This window comes from Eschrichtius robustus, chromosome 1 (genome assembly GCF_028021215.1).
Source record: "Eschrichtius robustus isolate mEscRob2 chromosome 1, mEscRob2.pri, whole genome shotgun sequence".
In the NCBI taxonomy this organism is placed as follows: Eukaryota; Metazoa; Chordata; class Mammalia; order Artiodactyla; family Eschrichtiidae; genus Eschrichtius; species Eschrichtius robustus.
The window spans coordinates 196953963-196974682 of record NC_090824.1 but is presented as its reverse complement, the minus strand read 5'-3'; the positions used below and the strand labels follow the sequence as shown (position 1 = coordinate 196974682).

At 41.5% G+C, this 20720-nt stretch overlaps 1 protein-coding gene across 5 annotated transcripts in view; it reads left to right on the top strand.

Moving 5' to 3' along the window:
* NSUN6 (NOP2/Sun RNA methyltransferase 6) overlaps positions 1 to 20720 on the top strand; it is a 111939-nt gene that overhangs the window by 27382 nt on the left and 63837 nt on the right. For all 5 annotated transcript variants that reach the window (XM_068562150.1, XM_068562166.1, XM_068562160.1 and 2 more), the window contains 3 exons: positions 6975 to 7056; positions 10536 to 10655; positions 16551 to 16695. In XM_068562150.1, coding sequence (XP_068418251.1) covers positions 6975 to 7056; positions 10536 to 10655; positions 16551 to 16695 — 347 coding nt within the window. The remainder of the gene's footprint in view (positions 1 to 6974; positions 7057 to 10535; positions 10656 to 16550; positions 16696 to 20720) is intronic.

The following is a 20720-nucleotide window of genomic DNA, read 5'->3' as shown; positions in this document are numbered from 1 at the left end:
TATTGAAAAATCCTTGCATCCCTGGGATAAATCCCACTTGATCGTGGTGTATGATCCTTTTAATGTATTGTTGGATTTGGTTTGCTAGTATTTTGTTCAGGATTTTTTGCATGTATGTTCATTAGTGATAATTGGCCTGTAATTTTCTTTTTTTTTGTGGTATCTTTGTCTGGTTTTAGTATCATGGTGACGGTGGCCTTGTAGAATGAACTTGGGAGTGTTCCTTCCTCTGCAGTTTTTTGGAAGAGTTTCAGAAGGATAAGTGTTAACTCTTACGAAAATGTTTGATAGAATTTGCCTGTGAAGCCATCTGGTCCTGGCCTTTTGTTTGTTGGAAGTTTTTAAATCACAGTTTCAATTTCAGTACTTGTGATTGGTCTGTTCATATTTTCTGTTTCTTCCTGGTTCAGTCCTGGGAGATTGTACCTTTATAGGAATTTGTCCATTTCTTCTAGGTTGTCTGTTTTATTGGCATATATAGTTGCTTGTAGTAGTCTCTTATGATCCTTTGTATTTCTGTAGTGTCCATTGTAACTTCTCCTTTGTCATTTCTGATTTTATTGATTTGAGCCCTCTCCATCTTTTTCTTGATGAGTCTGGCCGAAGGTTTATCAATTTTGTTTATCTTTTCAAAGAACCAGCTTTCAGTTTCATTGATCTTTCCTTTTGTTTTCTTTGTCTCTATTTCATTTATTTCTGCTCTGATCTTTATGGTTTCTTTCCTTCTATTAACTTTGGGTTTTCTTCTTTCTCTAGTTGCTTTAGGTGTATGGTTAGGTTGTTTATTTGAGATTTTTCTTGTTTCCTGAGGTAAGATTGTCCCTCTTTGAACTGCTTTTGATGTGTCCCATAGGTTTTGGATCGTTGTGCTTTTGTTTTCATTTGTCTCTAGGTAGTTTTTGATTTTCTCTTTGATTTCTTCAGTGATCCATTAGGTTGTTTAGTAACATATTGTTTAGCCTCCACGTGTTTGTGTTTTTACAGTTTTTTTTCTTTATTTCTAATCTCATAGCGTTGTGGTCAGAAAAGATGCTTGATATGATTTCAATTTTCTTCAGTTTACTGAGGCTTCATTTATGGCCCAGCATGTGATTAATCCTGGAGATTGTTCCATGTGCACATGAAAAGGATGTATATTCTGCTGCTTTCGGATGGAATGCTCTGTACATAATCAAGTCCATCTGGTTTAATGTGTCATTTAAGGCCTGTTTTTCCTTATTGATTTTCTGTCTGGATGATCTGTCTGTTGATGAAAGTGGGGTGTTAAAGTCCCCTACTATTATTGTGTTACTGTCGAGTTCTCCTTTTATGGCCGTTAGCATTTGCCTTATATATTGTGGTGCTCCAGTGTTGGGTGAATATATATTTACAATTGTTATATCTTCTTCTTGGATTGATCCCTTGATCATTATGTAGTGTCCTTTTTTGTCTCTTGTAACAGTCTTTATTTTAAAGTCTATTTTGTTTGATATGAGTATCACTACTCCAGCTTTCTTTTGATTTCCATTTGCATGCAATACCTTTTTCCATCCCCTCTCATTCAGTCTGTATGTATCCTTAGATCTGAAGTGGTTCTCTTGTAGACAGCGTATGTATGGGTCTTGTTTTTGTATTCATTCAGCCAGTCTGTGTCTTTTGGTTGGAGCTTTTAATCTACTTACATTTAAGGTAATTATCGATATGTATGTTCTTATTGCCATTTTGTTAATTGTTTTGGATTTGTTTTTGTAGGTCTTTTTTCTTACCTTCTTTTGTTCTTTTCTCTTGTGATTTGATGACCATCTTTAATGTTGTGTTTGGATTGCTTTTTCTTTTTTGTGTGTGTATCTATTGTAGATTTTTGGTTTGCAGTTCCCATGACTTTTATATATATACACAAGATTGTTTTAAGTTGCTGGTCTCTTAATTTCCAGTGCATTTCCGGTATCTGGCATTTGTACTCTCCTCACGATTGGTGGTTTTGATATCATATTTGTGTCTGGATGATTTCCTACCTTTATGTTTGCTTTTACTGGTGAGCTTTTCGATTAGTAATTTTCTTGTTTCTAGTTGTGGCTTCTGTTCCATCTAGAGAAGTTCCTTTAGCATTTGTTGTAAAGCTGGTTTGGTGGTGCTGAATTCTCGTAGCTTTTGATTGTCTGTCAAATCTGAATGAGATTGTTTGCTGAGTAGAGTATTCTTGGTTGTAGGTTTTTCCCTTTCATCACTTTAAATATATTGTGCCACTCCCTTCTGGCCTGCAGAGTTTCTCCTGAAAAATCAGTTGATAACCTTATGGGGAATTCCCTTGTATTTTATTTGTTGCTCTTCCCTTTTTACTTTTAATATTTTCTCTGTCTTTAATTTTTGGCAGTTTGATTAATATGTGTCTCGGCGTGTTCCTCCTTGGGTTTATCCTGTATGGGACTCTGTGCTTCCTGGACTTGGGTGACTGTTTTCTTTCCCATGTTAGGGAAAGTTTCAGGTGTTATCTCTTCAAATATTTTCTCAGGTCCTTTCTTTCTCTCTTCTCCTTCTGCGGCCCCTATAATGTGAATGTTGGTGTTTTTAATGTTGTCCCAGAGGTCTCTGAAACATTCTTTTTTCGTTTCCATGGCAGTGCTTTACACCATTCTGTCTTCCAGCTCACTTATCCGTTCTTCTTCGTCATTGTTCAACTCGGTTGTTTAAATCTGTTGGCTCTTTCTTAAACATTTCTTGTATCTTCTTGGTCTGTGCCACCATTCTTTTTCCAAGATCTTGTATCATCTTTACTGTCACTACTATGAATTCTTTTCCTGTCTCCACTTCACTTAGTTGTTCTTCTGGCGTTTTATCTCGTTCCTTTGTCTGGAACATATTCGTCTGCTGTCTCATTTTGTGTAGCTCTCTGTGTTTGCAGTCCCACAGGCTGCAGGATTGTAGTTCCTCTAGGTGTGTGCCACCTCGTGGGTGCAGCTGGTCTAAGAGGCTTGTGCAGGCTTCCTGGTGGGAGGGACTGGTGCCTGCCCACTGGTGGGTGGAGCTGGGTGTTGTCCCTCTGGTGGGCAGGGCATGTCCGGTGTTGTGTTTAGAGGTGACTGTGGCTCAGGATGACTTTAAACAGTCTGTCTGCAGATGGCTGGGGCTGTATTCCCACCCTGCTTGTTTTTTGGCCTGAGGAATCCCAGTACTATATCCTAAGGGCTGTTGGGTGGGGTCAGGTCTTGGCTTCAAAATGGCGGCCTCCAGGACAGCTCATGCCAATGAGTGCTCCCCAGTACCTCTGCCACCAGTGTCCTTGTCCCCACAGTGAGCCACAAGTGCCCCCTCCCTCCCCAGGAGACCCTCCAAGACCAGCGGGTAGGTCTGGCCCAGGCTCCTATGAAGTCACCTCTTTTTCCCTTGGGTCTCGGTGTGTATGAGACCTTGTGTGTGCCCTCCAAGAGTGGCGTTTCTGTTTCCCTCAGTCCTGTGGAGTTCCTGTGATCAAGCCCCACTGGCCTTCAAAGCCAAATGCTCTGGCCTCTCTTCCTCTTGATGCCAGACCCCCAGACTGGGGAGCCTGACATGGGGTTCAGAACTCTCACTCCTGTGGGAGAACCTCTGTGATATAATTATTTTCCAGTTTCTGTATCACCCACCCAGCGGGTACGGGATTTGATTGTATCATGAACGTGCCCCTCCTGCTGTCTCGCTGTGGCTTCTTCTTTGTCTTTGGAAGTAGTATATCTTTATTGGTAGGTTCTGGCCCTTTTTTGTCGATGGTTGTTAAGCAGTTAGTTGTGATTTTGATGTTTTCATGAGAGAAGGTGAGCTCAGGTCCTACTGCTTCTCCATCTTGTTAGGAAACCAAGATACTGTGGATTTTTAAACTCAGCATTCAGGTAGGCCGTTACGATTTCTTTCTCTGCCTATGTGAGAAAAAGCATGCTTCTACAACAAAGAAATGTAGCATTTAGACACTGTTTATTATTTATATTCTTTTAAAACTTAGGACCAACTCTTTTAACAGTACATTTGTACAGTCAGTCAGTGAATTTGTGCCCTTTGGTTTCTTGAATGCCAGCTGAGTTGAATCACTAGTAGACTCAGAGATAGATTAGTTTACTAACAGATTGTTCATCCTATGAGGTGTCGTATTTTGCATTATTATATGGAGGTATATGGTACAGAAATAGTTTTAAAGGAAACATGTCAGCCCATACCTGAACAATAACTGGCTCAAATTATTCTTTGTCATGTTACTTTAAATTAAATACCGTACAGATGGACACTCTTGTGCTGGTAGGCGTGGTCAGTGGGAGGTAGTCCAAGGGGAACCAGAACTTGAAGCCCTGGTGGGAACTGGGTTAGGGAGGCAGGCGTATAAGCGTTCGTTTCAGTATTTTGCAGAGGGCTGGAGCCCTGCAGGTTAGAGTCACTTGAGTGATGATTCAGGGCATTGAGTAATGGGTCTAAATGCTGGTGCTGGGGGCAAGGTGTTGATCAAGGTTGGTGCCCCAGTTGTCTCAACAAAGGACTGACTTTTGAACGTGAGGCAGTGACATTTCGCAAGTTCCTTTTGTGTATTTTCTGCTCAGGGGCAAGAACTATTTAACTAAGAAGTGGTTTGATTAGATCCTGACTGGAACAAGGACGAGGCTTAACTCTGATTAAAGGTGCAGATTTGGAGATACCAGGAGTTGCACAGATGAGTGAGGGTAAAAGGCATGGGAAGAAGAAGAAAGGAGTTAACACTGGTAGTCAGACCCACCGCAGTGACAGGCCACAAATGCCTGCAGAAATTATTTCACTCTTAAAGGTCAGCATAAACCTGCTCTGCTGTGGCATAATAAGAAATACATAAATAATTTGATCTATGTCCCAGGTTGCTGGCATACAGACCCAAAGCCCTTGGAATCTCAGGAGTGGTAAGAGTGCTTCTGTACCCCCGCCCGGCAGCTTCAGGATGGGGCTGTTGGCCGGAGCAGCCAAGCACGTGATCAGAGGCTGGCACTTGTGCCTCATCCCAGACCTCCAGGGAAGAGAGAGGGCCTGGAGACTGAGCTAGCCACCAGTGCCCGTGATTTAATCAGTCATGCCCATGTGATGACACCTCCCTAAAAGCCACTGCACGAGGGGCTTGGACAGCTTCCAGGTTGGTTAACACATCTAGGTGCTGGGAGGGTGGTGTATCCATGCCCCCTCTCACACCTTGCCCGATGCATCCCTTCTGTTTGGCTGTTTCCCCAGTTGTATCCTTCATAGTAAACTGGTGACCGTAAGTGAAGTCACCAGTTTTTTTTTTTTTTTTTTTTTTTTACAGAAAAGAAAAACTTATTTAATGAAAAACTAGAATTAATAAAAATTAGCAAATACACACACACGAAATATACACACACAGCAGCACTGTGTATTGACTCACATAGGGGAAAAGCAGTGGTCCAAGACCTCTCAACATGGCTTGTCAGTTAAAGAAAAAAAGACCCAAGCACACACACACGCGCGCGCGCACACAAAAAAACAAAACAGAAAACAAGAACCCAATATTTTTCAACAGTAAACTCAATCTACAACCAACACAAATTCAGAATTATTTTACAATGCTTCCTTTCTTAATACAAAAGATGCCCATCTTGGGTGTGTATATATATATATATTTTTTTTTTTTTCAGTGGTTTACTGTTGACTTATTTTTAAATACATTAGTGTTACTGCATGCAACTGTTTCCTGTATTTTAATAGCCTTTCCTTTTATTTGCCTTCATGTGTCAAAAGCTTCCGGTTGGTAGGCAGACAGGTAAATTGTTTTCCTGAGTTCTGTGAGTCATCCTGGTGAATTGTCGAAGCTGAGGAGGGAGTCTAGGAGCCTCCAAATTCATAGCCGGTCAGTCACAAGGCCAGGTGGCAGCCTGGGAGGTGCAGCTGGCACCTGGAGCAGGGCCAGTCTTGTTGGACTGAACCTGTGGATTCTGACGATGACCCCAGGCAGTCTGTCAGAAGTTAAGTGAATTGTAGGACACCCACTTGGTGTCCAGAGAGGTGGAGAGTTGGTGGGTGAGGGAGAAGCCCACACATGTGGTGTCAGAAGTGTTGTGAGTAAAATTAGCCCATCTACATCACGTAGGGTACACACCGTCTTTGTAGGTGTTTCTTTGCCACGGTCAGTTCATAGACTCTGAACTTACCTGCGTGCCGTGTCTGCGGGCCCCCTTCTTCTTTCCGTGCCCCTTTAATCCCTGGAACAGCACGTTGATTTTCCCGTTTTCTCGCTGTCTCTCGTGTGGCCTGTGCAGCTGGCCATGCTTGGCTTTTCTCTAACAGTGTGCTTGTGTACCTTCTCTCCCCTTGGACAGCCTCTCTGACTGCGATGTTTGTCTTAGTGGATCCCCGTCCACCAGGCCATCCTGGGCCCTGGCCCTTCCCGCTCCGATCAGGTCCACTGCCACTCACAGTTGGGGACAGAGGTGGCAAAGGTCATCCTGTGGATGGTGTCAGTACTGGGCAGTTACTCTCTAACGAGATGAGAGGGAAGCAGTGTGGCACGTTTGTCATGGCTTATCACCAGCATGATTCTTAACATATGTTTTTATTTTTCATACAAGTACCGAGCACAGTGCCTGGCAAACTGAAGGGATCACAAAATGTTTGTTGAATTGAAAGGCTAATAACAGTGGTCATAAATCTGTTACCAGAAAGATGAGAATGCATCAGTGCATAAAGACTCAGATGGTCTTCACTTTTGGTCTTCACTTTTTAGTCTGTGCAGATCTCTAAAGGAATGCAGTGGTGCTTAAATGAAAATTTTATGTAACTTTATCCTTTTTAGTGCTCCCAGTGGCCTACTCTCCTGTGGGTAAAAATCCAGAAACACTTCACAGGAATACTTTTAAGTATTTTGGTGTTGAGTAAAAAAGGTTTTAAAAAGGCACAACATCTTATATTTGACATGTTACTTGTGTATATTCTTAGAAATGGAGATTGTGTAGATTGTCTAATTTATACTGAGTAATGTTAGATGTCCTGTTTTTCAGAGGCATAGGCATAAGAATGACAGACCCAGTGTATCTGAGCCCCTCATTTGACAACGTACTGCCTAGCTACTTATTTTTACAAGTAAGTATTTGTGAAAGCAAAATATTTAGTGACATTGAAATATATACTTCAATGAATTATTTGAAATCTAAGGGTTTGTTTTTTCGCTTCTATTAACTTTTTTTTTTTTTTTTGCAGTGTATTCATATGTTTTCTGATCTACCTTCGGTTAAGTAGTAAGGAAAAGCTTAGTAAGCACTTTCTCTTTTTCTCAAGTGATTGACTACCTCTCCTCCCTTCCTTTGCCCAGCGGTGCTTATTGTAGGGTAATAAGGAGGATGAGAAGGCGTGCACAGGGGTGCTGATGTGATTGCCGCTCACCCTTAGGAGAGGAGAGGCTCCGCCATGTGGGACGGCGGGGTCTGTGTCGTTTCTCTCGGGCACCAGTTCTGAGCTTTAGTTTGAGAGCTTCTTCCTGAATGTGCTTTCCTCCCTCTTTCCTTCCTACCGTCAAGTTTAATAAATGTGGTTGTACTTTTCTTACTATAAAATAAATGTCTGTAACTGCTGTAAAAAAAAAAAAAAAAACTACTTACTGTAGCTTATTGTAATGGTTGCTTTCCATTTCCACTATTAATCCCTAAATAAAGCATGCACTTGCTATACATGTACGTGGTCCATGTGTAACTCTGAGTGAGTTTCAGATGGTTTACTACTAGCAGATTTTGGTCAGATGGTTATCAATTTCTGTGATATAACAAGTAATTTGTTTTCCCTTGTCCAGTTTATGATGTACTTTCATGTACATTAGCTCATATGATTTGTTACAGTCTGCTTGTTAGGTGGTATTTTTATTATTTTATTATTAGTAGTATTACCAATGTAACATGAAGATACTGAAGACCGGGTCTGGTCGGGTTCTTGAATAAGGTCGCACAATTGGTAGGTAGTAGCATCTGTACCCTAACTTAAGCGTAGATGACATTTGCTTTCTGCTCTGCTTAGTATGTAACCAGAAGTCATTTTATAAATCCAGAGGTTAATTCTGGGGTGAACAAATAGAAAAACAGATTTACGTTTGTCATCTGATTCTACATTAGTGATGATGTAGACCATTAGGACGCATAACCTAATATAAAGTCATACGCGGTTATATAGAATCTTCTTCAGTAGTCTTTGCCAGCCTTTTTTATTTCTTTCTGTTTTTTTTTTTTTTTTATTTATTTTTGGCTGTGTTGGGTCTTCGTTTCTGTGCGAGGGCTTTCTCTAGTTGCGGCAAGTGGGGGCCACTCTTCATTGCGGTGCGCGGGCCTCTCACTATCGCGGCTTCTCTTGTTGCGGAGCACAGGCTTCAGACGCACAGGCTCAGTAATTGTGGCTCACGGGCCTAGTCGCTCCGCGGCATGTGGGATCTTCCCAGACCAGGGCTCAAACCCATGTCCCCTGCATTAGTAGGCAGACTCTCAACCACTGCGCCACCAGGGAAGCCCTATTTCTTTCTACTTTATTTTTATTTTTTAATTTTTTTTTTTAGAGAAACAGTTCCCAAGACTGCTCTTCTTTTTTAAAAGAAATTTATTTATTTTGTTTATTATTTATCTTTGGCTGCGTTGGGTCTTTGTTGCTGCATGCAGGCTTTCTCTAGTTGCAGCGAGCGGGGGCTACTGGTGGTTGCAGTGCACAGGCTTCTCATTGCGGTGGCTTCTCTTGTTGAGGAGCTCGGGCTCTAGCTGCATGGGCTTCAGTAGTTGTGGCACGTGGGCTCAGTAGTTGTGGCTCACGGGCTCTAGAGAGCAGGCTCAGTAGTTGTGGCGCACGGGCTTAGTTGCTCCGCGGCATGTGGGATTTTCCCGGACCAGAGCTCAAACCTGTGTCCCCTGCATTGGCAGGTGGATTCTTAACCACTACGCCACTAGGGCAGTCCTGCCAGCCTTTTAAAAAGTGTGGTGGTGTGCTGGGCTCTTTGAATATATTATCACAAGCCTGCACTGACTGTAACTGAAGAACACTGATACCATTTCTTGAATGATGTTCAGCAACCTCTTAACTTGTGAAGATGAGGTAGTTCGTAGGGTGATTGGCTCTATACCTTGTAAGCCCCAGAGTTAGGCAACTAGTAGTTTGTCCATTCTGTGTGATTATTGAAGGTACTTTACAGATAGGTAGAATTATATACTTGGGAAAATCCCTGGTGAAATTTGTGGGGTGTTTTTTTTTTTTTTTTTTTTTTTTTTTTGATGCCTCTTGCCTTGCCTTTCTCTGGAAACCATTATCCCCAAATCTGTACTGTTACTTGTTTGCAGCAGCTAACGTGGAAGCTTCACATTGTGGGTTCCTTGTTGAGGAGAGAAGGTTGTAAAGGGCTGGTGATAATTGATTATTTCTCATGTTAACACTTGAAGTTACACAAGGATGTACTTTATAAAGTTAATTGGAGTGTTGCACAGAATCATTAAAATCACGAATGTGCAATATTGTTTGGTTTTTCAAAACCACAAAGGAAACTTTTGATGTGCCTGACCACAATCCACAGAAGTACAGAAATGCCTTTGATGTCTTTCGCAACTGAAATGATTGACAGTGAAAGGTTTAACACTTAAATATTTACAACAGCTGTTTTCAGTTATAGTCTAATTACGTTCTAGGTTATCTGGAATCAAAAATGGTGCTCAAAAGTTGATCTTTTCATTGCCTGGTTTCTTGGAAATGATTGATTTAAAAGCCAGATGAGGTTGGGTAATCTGAGAGCTTTAAATACATACTGCTGCCTGGACTCTACCATAGGAATGGGTTTTAGTTGGTCTGGCTGGGGTGGGGCTTGGGTCAGGATGGTGCAAAGCTCTCCCAGGTGGTTCTAGTTTGCAGCTAAGGTTGAGAATGGCTGTAGCGTAGCAAGGGTGCACAGCTAGCTGCACGTTAGAAGCACCTGGGGAGATCGTAAAAACACTGATGCCTGGCCCTGTTGCCAGAAATTCTGATTTAACTGTTCTAGATGACTGCACATTAAAAAACAGCAAAAGACAGAACTCACCGGGTGATTCTGTCATGCAGCCAGGATTGAGAATACTGTAGAGAAAGGTAGTAGATGAAATTGTTTTAGGGAAACTTTGTCATCATCTAAATATTTAATGAAGCCTCTTCACTGGGACTATTTCATGCTTTCAACTGATTGCATACCAGAAGGTTCTTAATGTATTACGTTGGATTGGAAATTTGTCATCTTTGGCCATTACATTAACGTTATCTTTGTTAGGGGTGAAGCATCACTATCATCTCTAGATGGAGAATCACTGAATCTTCAGTGGCCACATACGTGTTTTAGTGTCTTTATATTAGAGTTCAGTGTTTAATGTGTCGTGCATGTGTGTGGCTGTCCTGTGAGATCGTAGGACACCCTGGGAAATTGTTAATATCGCGACACTGGTATGTCTACAGAAAACATACTCTTGGCCAAGGACGCTGTACTGGGTTACCTCCAAAGATTTCTTTACATCCTCTGATTCTGAAACTTAAAATGATCTCTTGTCACTGATAACAAATTATTATTTTTTTCCTTATAGAATTTGCCGTCTGCTGTAGTAAGTCATGTTCTGGATCCTCAGCCTGGAGAGAAGATTCTAGATTTGTGTGCGGCCCCCGGAGGCAAAACAACACACATTGCAGCGCTGATGCACGATCAGGTGAGGCCGTCGTCACGCAGAGCTGCTCTTGATACACTGCGTGTCTCAGTGATGGAGGTGGGAGTATGTGTGACTTATGGAACATTATACAGACATTCATAATCTGGTCGATTTCGATTCAGCCAAAGAGAAGGCTGCTCAGTAATGTCATGCATCACATATTAAGTTCAGTAGACCATTGTCATTTGTGAAGACTATCTCAAGGCCTTCTTGAATCCCAGATTTGCCTAATACATTCATGGAATAGAATTTTTCCCTCAAATAATTAAGTCTAAATGAAACACTTAAGAGAGCTTTTCATGTTCTTAATTACGGGACTTGACACTTTTTAAACTATTCAAATAAATTCTACCACCGAAAGTTAATTTGGCAGTCCATTATTAAAGTGTCCAAATATATATTGTTGATATATATGCAAATATAAAGATGATAATAAATATATTGGGTTGGCCAAAATGTTCGTTTGGGTTTCTCTGTAAGATGTTTTTGGCCAACTGAATACATGCACACATACTGAACATCTGTATGTGTCCGTGTCCTTCTTGCCTTGGGGTTCATAAAAACCATGATTTGGCTTAATTAATAAAGCCTGCTTCATTGTCACAAAAGAAAAGTCTGTCCTTGGATAACTTTAGCTCAGATATTACTGCTTTTTCCTATGTATGCATATTTGCTGATGTGTTTTCTTGCATCGTGCGCTAGTTTTATCTGTGTTCTAAGCTGTGTGGCCTTGTAACCACTCTGCTTCAACTGAGATTCTTCAGCTCGAGAAGGATACGGCCAGTTGATGCTATCTTTCCGGTTTGTTTCAAATTCTGTAAAACCAAATGGTTCCTAAAATATTTGCACATGCTAGTAGCTTCACCTACAGTAGCTTTCTTGATCTAGAGTCAGATTTTAATTGATGGACTGATTTAAAAAATATTGATTTATTCTTACTGTGTGCCAAGTACTGGCGTACAGCAGTAAACCATAGTGACCACCGTTTCCTTCTTCATGGAGCTTACATTCCAGTAAAAGGACACAGATGAGAAACAAATGAGTGAGTAAAAGATAAGGCATATATAGCTGTGGGAGGGGTTTGGGATTGGGAATACTGGGGAAGGGAGAGTGAGTTTGCAGTTTGAAGTGGGTGGCGAGGGAGAAGCCCAGTGGGAAGCTGGCATTTAGGGAAGACTTACAGGTGGGAAGAATGTACCAGCCAGAGGAGACGTAAGTGCGAACGCTCTGAGGCTGGACGCTGCCGACTTGCTAGGGAAACGGGTTGGGGGGGACCGTGGTAGTTTTGCGGCGTAGACTAAGTGAGGAGCGGGGTTGTGGGGGGAAGAGATCAGAGAGTGGGGACCGGGGCATGGGCAGAGCAGCTTCGCGGGCTCTCCCGGGACTTCACGTCCGCTCCAGCGATGGGACGTCCTTGGAGGTTTGGGGCAGAAGAGCGACATAAGCTTGCATGCTCCTTACCTTGGCTGCGGTGTTGCAGACAGGCTGCAAGAGGACAACGGCGGAAGCAGAGAGACCGCTTAGGAGACAGCAGTTCAGGGGCGTCATGGAGGTGGTAAGAAGTTGATCAGATTCTGGGTGTGTTTCGAAGCTGGGGCTGTTAGGAGTTGTTGGTGGATTGGACGTGGGTTGTGAAAATGAGAGGCCAGCGCAGCGTGACTCCTTAGGTTTTTGGCCAGAGGACCTGGAAGGATGGAGCTGCCGGGTCTGGAGGACTACGGGAGGGGCACGTTTTGCAGGGAAAAATCAGCCATTTAGTTTTGGTTCTATTACAGTGCGGTCCCATTAGACAGCCGGGTGGTTCTATTACAGTGCGGTCCCATTAGGCAGCCGGGTGGTTCTATTACAGTGCGGTCCCATTAGGCAGCCGGGTGGTTCTATTACAGTGCGGTCCCATTAGGCAGCCGGGTGGTTCTATTACAGTGCGGTCCCATTAGGCAGCCGGGTGGTTCTATTACAGTGCGGTCCCATTAGGCAGCCAGGAGATGACGTGGAGCAGGCAATGGGATATTTGAGTCCAGGGTACAGGGGAGAGGTCTGCATTGGAAATGGAAGTCTGGAAGTCGTCAACACATGGATAAAACATGCGAGGCCGTGAGGCTGACGCGGGGCGGTAGAAGGTAGGGGAGGCTGGAAGGCGAGCCTCGGTGCTGCGGAGCGCCGACACTCGGGGCTCGGGGAACCAGGAGCAACGGCCACTGATGCGGCAGGACCACCAGAGGCCCGTGATGCCCTGGGCGCCGCGCCAGGAAGGGGTCGAAAGGGGACGGAGCGAGCAGCTGGGTGAAACGTCCCGGCTGGGCCAGTGAGGTCCTCCCCGTGGACTCAGCACCTCGTAGGTGATGGGCGTGAGTGGAAATGCCTGCTTGGATAGAAAATGAGAGGAAGCAAAGAAAGTGAATCAGGACAACTCCTTTGCGGGGGCAGGGCACGTTTGTACCGGAGGGCAGAGAAATGGGGCACTGCTTGGAGAGTGGACTCGGGGAGTCCTTTTTTAAGATGAGGGAAATAGCAGTGTATGCTGATGGAGAAGAGAGATTAAAAGGGGAAATTGGTTACCCCCGAGGGAACAGGAAAATGGCTGGAACAGGACCTTGGGGTAGGTGAAATGGGACAGGATTTGATGCACAGTGGCTTTAGATGGTGGCATGAGACAGTTTGTCCATGGAAATAGGAGGTGAGGCCGAGGATATGGGTAGAGGTGTTGGTGGGCTGGTACACGTGGTGGGAGACTGGGAGTTGGCTTCTGGTTGTTCCAGTTTTCTCTGAAAAGGAGAATGGGGATGGGAATGGGGATGGGGAAGGGGAAGGCAGGGGGTCAGGGGTTTGAGAAGACAGGAAGTATCTTCAGATACTTCAGATGGGAATGGGGATGGGGAAGGGGAAGGCAGGGGGTCAGGGGTTTGAGAAGACAGGAAGTATCGATCTAGGATAAGGAGTGAGAATGGCCTACGGATGCGTCATGCGAATTCAATTTTGCCCCAAGGGCCCCATGAGTACAGCAGTCATGGATTTAGAGTGAGATGAGTTGGGCTAGTGATGTGCTTTTTGGCTGCGTGGGGATAGACAGGAAGTTGGCGAAGGCCTGGGTTTAATCACAGCTGAGGTTTTGTCCCTTGGATGTGTGAGAAGCAGACGCACGTGAGTTGAGGATGTATATACGGGAGTGTATGTAACGTGCCGTAGAATCTCAGCCGGGTGAAGGGCAGAGCAGGGACACGAGAATAGTGAGGGCCGGGTATCTGCTGTCGCTTTTCTAATTTAGCTCAGATTTATTCAGCAGTACAAATGCTTACGTGCCTAGGAAACTCAGCGGTTTTCTTCCTAGTACTAATTTATAAATAAGAAAAAATTACCTACTGAGGTAAGACTTTCTGGCATGGAAACCTCCATGAGGCTGATGTAGCCAAAAGCCTTTGCTCCAGCTAATTTGCCTGATAAAAGATACAGTATTTCCCACTCTCGCAAGTGCCAGTTGTTGGACTTTATCAGGTGATACATTTTTAATCCATATTTGATGATGCTTAGGACTGTCAAGGGATTTACAAGCAGTCTTGCACAGAAAATAGTTGGAACTTGTACTGTGTCAGGATGAAATTGTAACTTTTCCCTTTCATTAGTGCAGATAACTTTAATTGTCCGAAGACTTCTGATGAAAATTGTCATTTCTTACACATGCATATTTCACACTATTAGAATTTCTGAAACATTCACAATGTCACAAATGGGGATAAAAATATATAAATATAAAATTGTATATTTTCAGTAAATACACTGAAGGCCTAAACCCGTCATCTCTGCATTATAAATGTGTGTGTGTATATGTGTGTAAAATCCATACACTGTCTATATGCTCGTCACATATACACAGACACTTGCAATAGCACTAGCATAACCTCAATGAGCAGCCTTAAATCTAAGAAAGATCTCCAATAGAAAAAGGTATTTGTTGTTTAAATATCGTGGAATTGATACCCATGGTTCATTAGAGGAGATAAACTTGCCTATTAACTTACACTACTGTTTGTCGAAAAAGAATTTAAGGTGGTAACAGTAAAAAAAAAAAAAAAAAAACTCTAGGGCAAAAATGCACTAAATACCACCAGTGTGTAAAATGAACACAAAACAGAAGGGTTCATTTTATGGAGTTGTGGTATTTAATGCAAATCATTTTTCAGTTTTCCTGAAAGCTCAAATGTAAAGATTATATGCTTTGAGGAAGTGATAATTATCCCCCTTACTTACGGTATGATATTTATTGTGTTTGCTTAAAAGTATATTCACTCAGGTATTTTCTGCTCTCCCGTAAGAAGTCTTTCAAAAGAGAGGCTGGATATTAGAGGTGTGTGCATTCTCTGCTGGTTTTATAACGCTGTGTGAAAACAACCACACAGCCTCGGTGGCACTGCGTCACCTCCAGAGTCTGGGGTTCAGTCGATGGCCCCCAGCCTGACTCTGGCACCTGGTCAGCTGTGGGTTGGCCGGAGTTTCTCGTGACCTTGGGTGGGCTCACTCACTTGGGTTCCTGCATCTCTTACCCTCCTGTGGGGCTAGGACACTAGCACAGCAGAGCGCAGTAGGTGAGGGTCAGCAGTGGCAGAGGACAAAGCAGAGCAAGGCCAGCGTTCTGCGTCTCTCCTTGCATCACTCCTACTGTCATCCCGTTGGCCAGTGCAAACCAGGTGGCCGAGCCTGACTCGGACCAGCCAGGTGTTGCAAGGTCAACGGCAGAGGGTGGGGATACATGGAGACTTGAAGAATTGGGGCCATTTAGGCAATCTCCCAGTGGGCCAGCACCTAGGAACCTGAACAGAAATATTTGAGCCAGAATTGAATCCCAGATTTTGTTAATACTTTCAATTTGTCATTGTTGTTGATTTTTTTTTTTTTTTGTAGTTAAGCAGAATTTTGTATAAGTGAGGCTTCCAGTCTTGTACTGTTGTAAGAGCAGCCTTCAGCCAGTGCAGTTTCTCCTTCACTGTAGTTACAGTGGAACCTTATTCTGGTGGGTTTTGCCTACTTTTCCAGTTCAACTCACTTGAAATGGTTTCCCTGTCCGTCAAGGTATTAACTGGAACTATGCTGGCCACTGAACCTGGTGTCACATTCAAGAACATAATCAGCAAATCTTCAGTATTGTAGTCTATGCAGTCAATGCGTATGTCACAACAAAGAGGAACAAAAGCCAAAAAAAATACATTGAAACGTTTACATCACCATCTCTGCAGAACATTTCATAGTATGTTTTAAAATACCATGTGACTATCACAACTCATTCACAAAACTGTAGCCTCTTGTCTTTATTGACTTTGGCTTAATTGAAGTGTTCCCATGTAAAATTATTTTTGAAATACTACCAGTGCAGAACATTTTGCTGTGATATACAGGCTTCTATTTTTCTGTCTTTAGTTGTCAGAATACACATGAACTTTGTTATATGTATGTATCTCAGGAAGTATTGGGCTGAGGATTGATTTTACAAGTAACATTCGTCTGTATCTCAGAGGACCAGATGGCAAATGTCTCAGAACGTTAGTTCATGCTCTTCCAGAGGTGAGCAAGGCACATCAAATTGGCGATTTTTTAATATTTATCTCAAATGGGTATTTTAAAGTTTCTTTAGAAGATTGCAAACACTGCTTTTGCTTTTGAGTTTTGCGGATTAAAAGTAGATGGGCATTATAAGAAAATTATCTGGCAAGATTGTGTCCTTTAAAAGGTAAGACTTCAGTATTGGATGTAACTTTGATATTCATTTGGATGATGACTTCAGCTTTAAAACTGGGGATAGGAGGAAAGTGGGGAAGACTAAAATTGTCCGTTTTTCTCATTATTAATAACTTTCATGACTGCTTTGGAAGTTCACTTTTTTATGTGTTTGTTTTGTTTTTTTAGGGAGAAGTGATAGCACTGGATAAAATATCCAACAAAGTAGAAAAAATAAAGCAGAATGCGTTACTGTTAGGGCTAAATTCCATCAGGGCATTTTGCTTCGATGGAACAAAGGCCCTTAAACTTGATATGGTTAAGGACACAGATGGTGAGTTAAATTTTATCTTTTTTTTTTTTTTTAATTTTTAATTTATTATTTATTTATTATTTTTATTTTTGGCTGTGTTGGGTCTTCGTTTCTGTGCGAGGGCTTTCTCCAGTTGCAGCAAGCGGGGTCCACTCTTCATCGCGGTGCACGGGCCTTTCACTATCGCGGCCTCTCTTGTTGCGGAGCAGAGGCTCCAGACGCTCAGGCTCAGTAGTTGTGGCTCACGGGCCCAGTTGCTCCACGGTATGTGGGATCTTCCCAGACCAGGGCTCGAACCCATGTCCCCTGCATTGGCAGGCAGATTCTCAACCACTGCGCCACCAGGGAAGCCCGAAATTTTATCTTTTAAAGGCTTTTATAATTGGCATTTACAAACAGATTGTCAGATTTTGCTACCTATGTTCTAGCCGCTAAATATCCATAGGGCCTTGGCATGGATCTAAGGTATTTTGCCATAATAGATGTCTTTTTGCTTTTCATCTCATCTTTGAATATCAAGTTTTTAATACAGAATCAAACCTCCAAGACTTGATCAAACTCTTTGTTCTTAACCTATTTGTTTTATTTTTTTATTGAAGTATAGTTGATTTGCAGTGTTCTGTTAATTTCTGCTGTACAGCAAAGTGATTCAATTATACATATATATACATTTTTTTTTTAATATTCTTTTCCATTATGGTTTACCACAGGATACTGAATATAGTTCTTTGTGCTATACAGTAGGATCTTGTTGTTTATCCATTCTATATATAAAAGCTTACATCTACTAAGCCCAATCTCCCACTCCATCCCTCCCCCAGCCCCTCCCTTTTGGCAACCACAAGTCTGTTCTCTGTGTTTGTGAGTCTGTTTTGTAGATAGGTTCATTTGCGTCATATTTTAGATTCCACATTTAAGTGATACTATATGGTATTTGCTTTCTGACTTACTTCACTTAGTATGATAATCTCTAGTTGCATCCATGTTGCTGCAAATGGCATTGTTTCATTCTTTTTCTATGGCTGAATAGTATTCCATTGTATATATATATATGTACCACATCTTCTTTATCCATTCCTCTGTCAGGGGACATTTAGGTTGTTTCCATGTGTTGGCTGTTGTGAATAGTGCTGCTAGGAACATAGGGGTGCGTGTATCTCTTTGGATTAGAGTTTTCTCTGGATATATGCCCAGGGGTGGGATTGCTGGATCATATGGTGGCTCTATTTTTGGTTTCTGAGGAATCTCCATACTGTTCTCCACAGTGGCTGCACCAATTTACATTTCTACCAACTGTGTAGGAGGGTTCCCTTTCTCCATATCCTCTCCAGCATTTGTTATTTGTAGAGGTTTTAATGATGGCCATTCTGACTGGTGTGAGGTGGTACCTCATTGTAGTTTTGATTTACATTTCTCTAATAGTTTAGCAATGTTGAGCATCTTTTCATGTGCCTACTGTCCATTTGTATTTCTTCTTTGGAGAAATGTCTATTTAGGTCTTCTGCCCATTTTTCGATTGGGTTGTTTGTTTTCTTTTTGTTGTTGAGTTGTTTGAGCTGTTTGTATATTTTGGAAATTAAACCCTTGTTGGTTGCATCATTTGCAAATATTTTCTCCCATTCCGTAGGTTGTCTTTTCGTTTTGTTGATTGTTTCCTTTGCTGTGCAAAAGCTTGTAAGTTTGATTAGGTCCCATTTGTTTATTTTTGTTTTTATTTCTATAACCTTGGGAGACTGACCAAAGAAAACATTGGTACGATTTACGTCAGAGAATGTTTTGCCTATGATCTCTTCTAGGAGTTTTATGGTGTCACGTCTTATGTTTAAGTCCTTAAGCCATTTTGAGTTTATTTTTGCGTATGATGTGAGGGAGTGTTCTAACGTCATTGATTTACATGTGGCTGTCTAACTTTCCCAGCACCACTTGCTGAAGAGACTGTCTTTTTCCCATTGTATATTCTTGCCTCATGTGTCGAAGCTGTGTGATTGACCGTAGTTGTGTGGGTTTATTTCTGGGCTCTCTGTTCTGTTCCATTGATCCATATGTCAGTTTTTTGTGCCAATACCATGCTGTTTTGATTACTGTAGCTTTGTAGTATTGTCTGAAGTCTGGGAGGGTTATGCCTTCTGCTTTGTTCTTTTTCTTCATGATTGCTTTGGCAATTCTGGGTCTTTCATGGTTCCATATGAATTTTAGGATTATTTGTTCTAATTTTGTGAAAAATGTCATGAGTAATTTGATAGGGATCGCATTAAATCTGTAGATTGCTTTGGGTAGTATGGCCATTTTAACAATATTAAATCTTCTCATCCAAGAGCATGGGATGTCTTTCCATTTCTTTGAATCATCTTCAGTTTACTTTTTTAATGTTTTATAGTTCTCAGTGTATAAGTCTTTCACCTCCTTGGTCAGGTTTATTTAGTATTTTATTTTTGAGGGTGTGATTTTGAAAGGTATTGGTTTTATTTATTTATTTTTTACATTCCCTTTCTGCTATTTTGTTGTTAGTGTAAAGAAATGCAACCGACTTCTGTATGTTAATCTTTTATCCTGCTAACTTGCTGAATTTGTTTATCAGTTCTAGTAGTTTTTGTGTGGAGTTTTTAGGGTTTTCTGTATATAGAATCACGTCATTTGCATATAACGACAGTTTTCTCTCTTCCGCTCCAATTTGGATACCTTTTATTTCTTTTTCTTGTCTGATTGCTGTGGCTAAGACTTCCAGTACTATGTTGAACAGAAGTGGTGAGAGTGGGCATCCTTGTCTTGTTCCAGATTTTAGTGGGAAGGCTGTCTGTCAGCTTTTCACTGTTGAGTATTATATTGGCTGTGGGTTTGTCATAAATAGCTTTTATTATGTTGAGATATGTTCCCTCTGTACCCACTTTGGTAAGAGTTTTTATCATGAATGCATGTTGAATTTTGTTAGATGCTTTTTCTGCATGTATTGAGATGATCATGTGGTTTTTGTTTTTTCTGTTGTTGATGTGGTGTATCACATTGATTTGCATATATTGGACCATCCTTGTGAACTTGGGATGAATCCCACTTGGTCGTGGTGTATTATCTGTTTTATGTGTTGTGGATTCAGTTTGCTAATATTTTGTTGAGAATTTTTGCATCTATATTCATCAAAGATATTGGCCTGTAATTTTCTTTTTTAGTGGTTTTCATATCAGGGTGATGGTGGCTTCATAGAATGTCTTTGGGAGTGTTCCCTCCTCTGCAATTTTTTGGAAGAGTTGGAGAAGGATCGGTAAGAGTTCTTCTTTGTATGTTTGGTAGAATTCACCTATGAAGCCACCTGGTTCTGGACTTCTGTTTGTAGGCAGTTTTAAAATTACAGATTCTATTGATATTTCACTTCTAGTGATCAATCTGTTCAAATTATCTATTTCTTGATTCAGTTTTGGTGGGCTGTATGTTTCTAGAAAGTTGTCCATTTCTTCTAGGTTGTTGAATTTGTTGGCATATAATTGTTCATAGTATTCCCTCATGTTTTTTTGTATTTCTATGGTGTCGGTTGTTATGTCTCCTTTTTCACTTCTTATTTAGTTTATTTGGGTTCTCTCTCTTTTCTTCTTGGTGAGCCTGGCCAGAGGTTTGTCAATCTTGTTTATTACCCTTCAAAGAACCAGCTCTTGGTTTTATTGATTTTTTTCTATTGTTTTTAATCTCTATTTTATTTATTTCCCCTCTGATCTTTATTATTTCCTTCCTAATGCTGACTTTAGGTTTTGTTTGTTCTTCTTTTTCTAATTCTTTTAAGTGTTAACCTATTTGTTTTAGTTTAATATTACAGCTCAGAAAGCTGAGATTTGAGACAAGCCTTTCAGTTTTATGATTCTTCGTTTTTCATTTTTCTTGAGGAATTGGGGATATAGAGCCGGAGGGGAAAAACTGCCACATATCTTGTTTTGTAATAAAATAATACATTAGTTAAATTGCTGTATTTCTCTCTCTTTGTCTCTATTTAGATTTGGTTTAATAAAGTATTCGAGAAACTTGCATATTTTAATGAACTAATTGGCGTTAGTTTTTCTAGA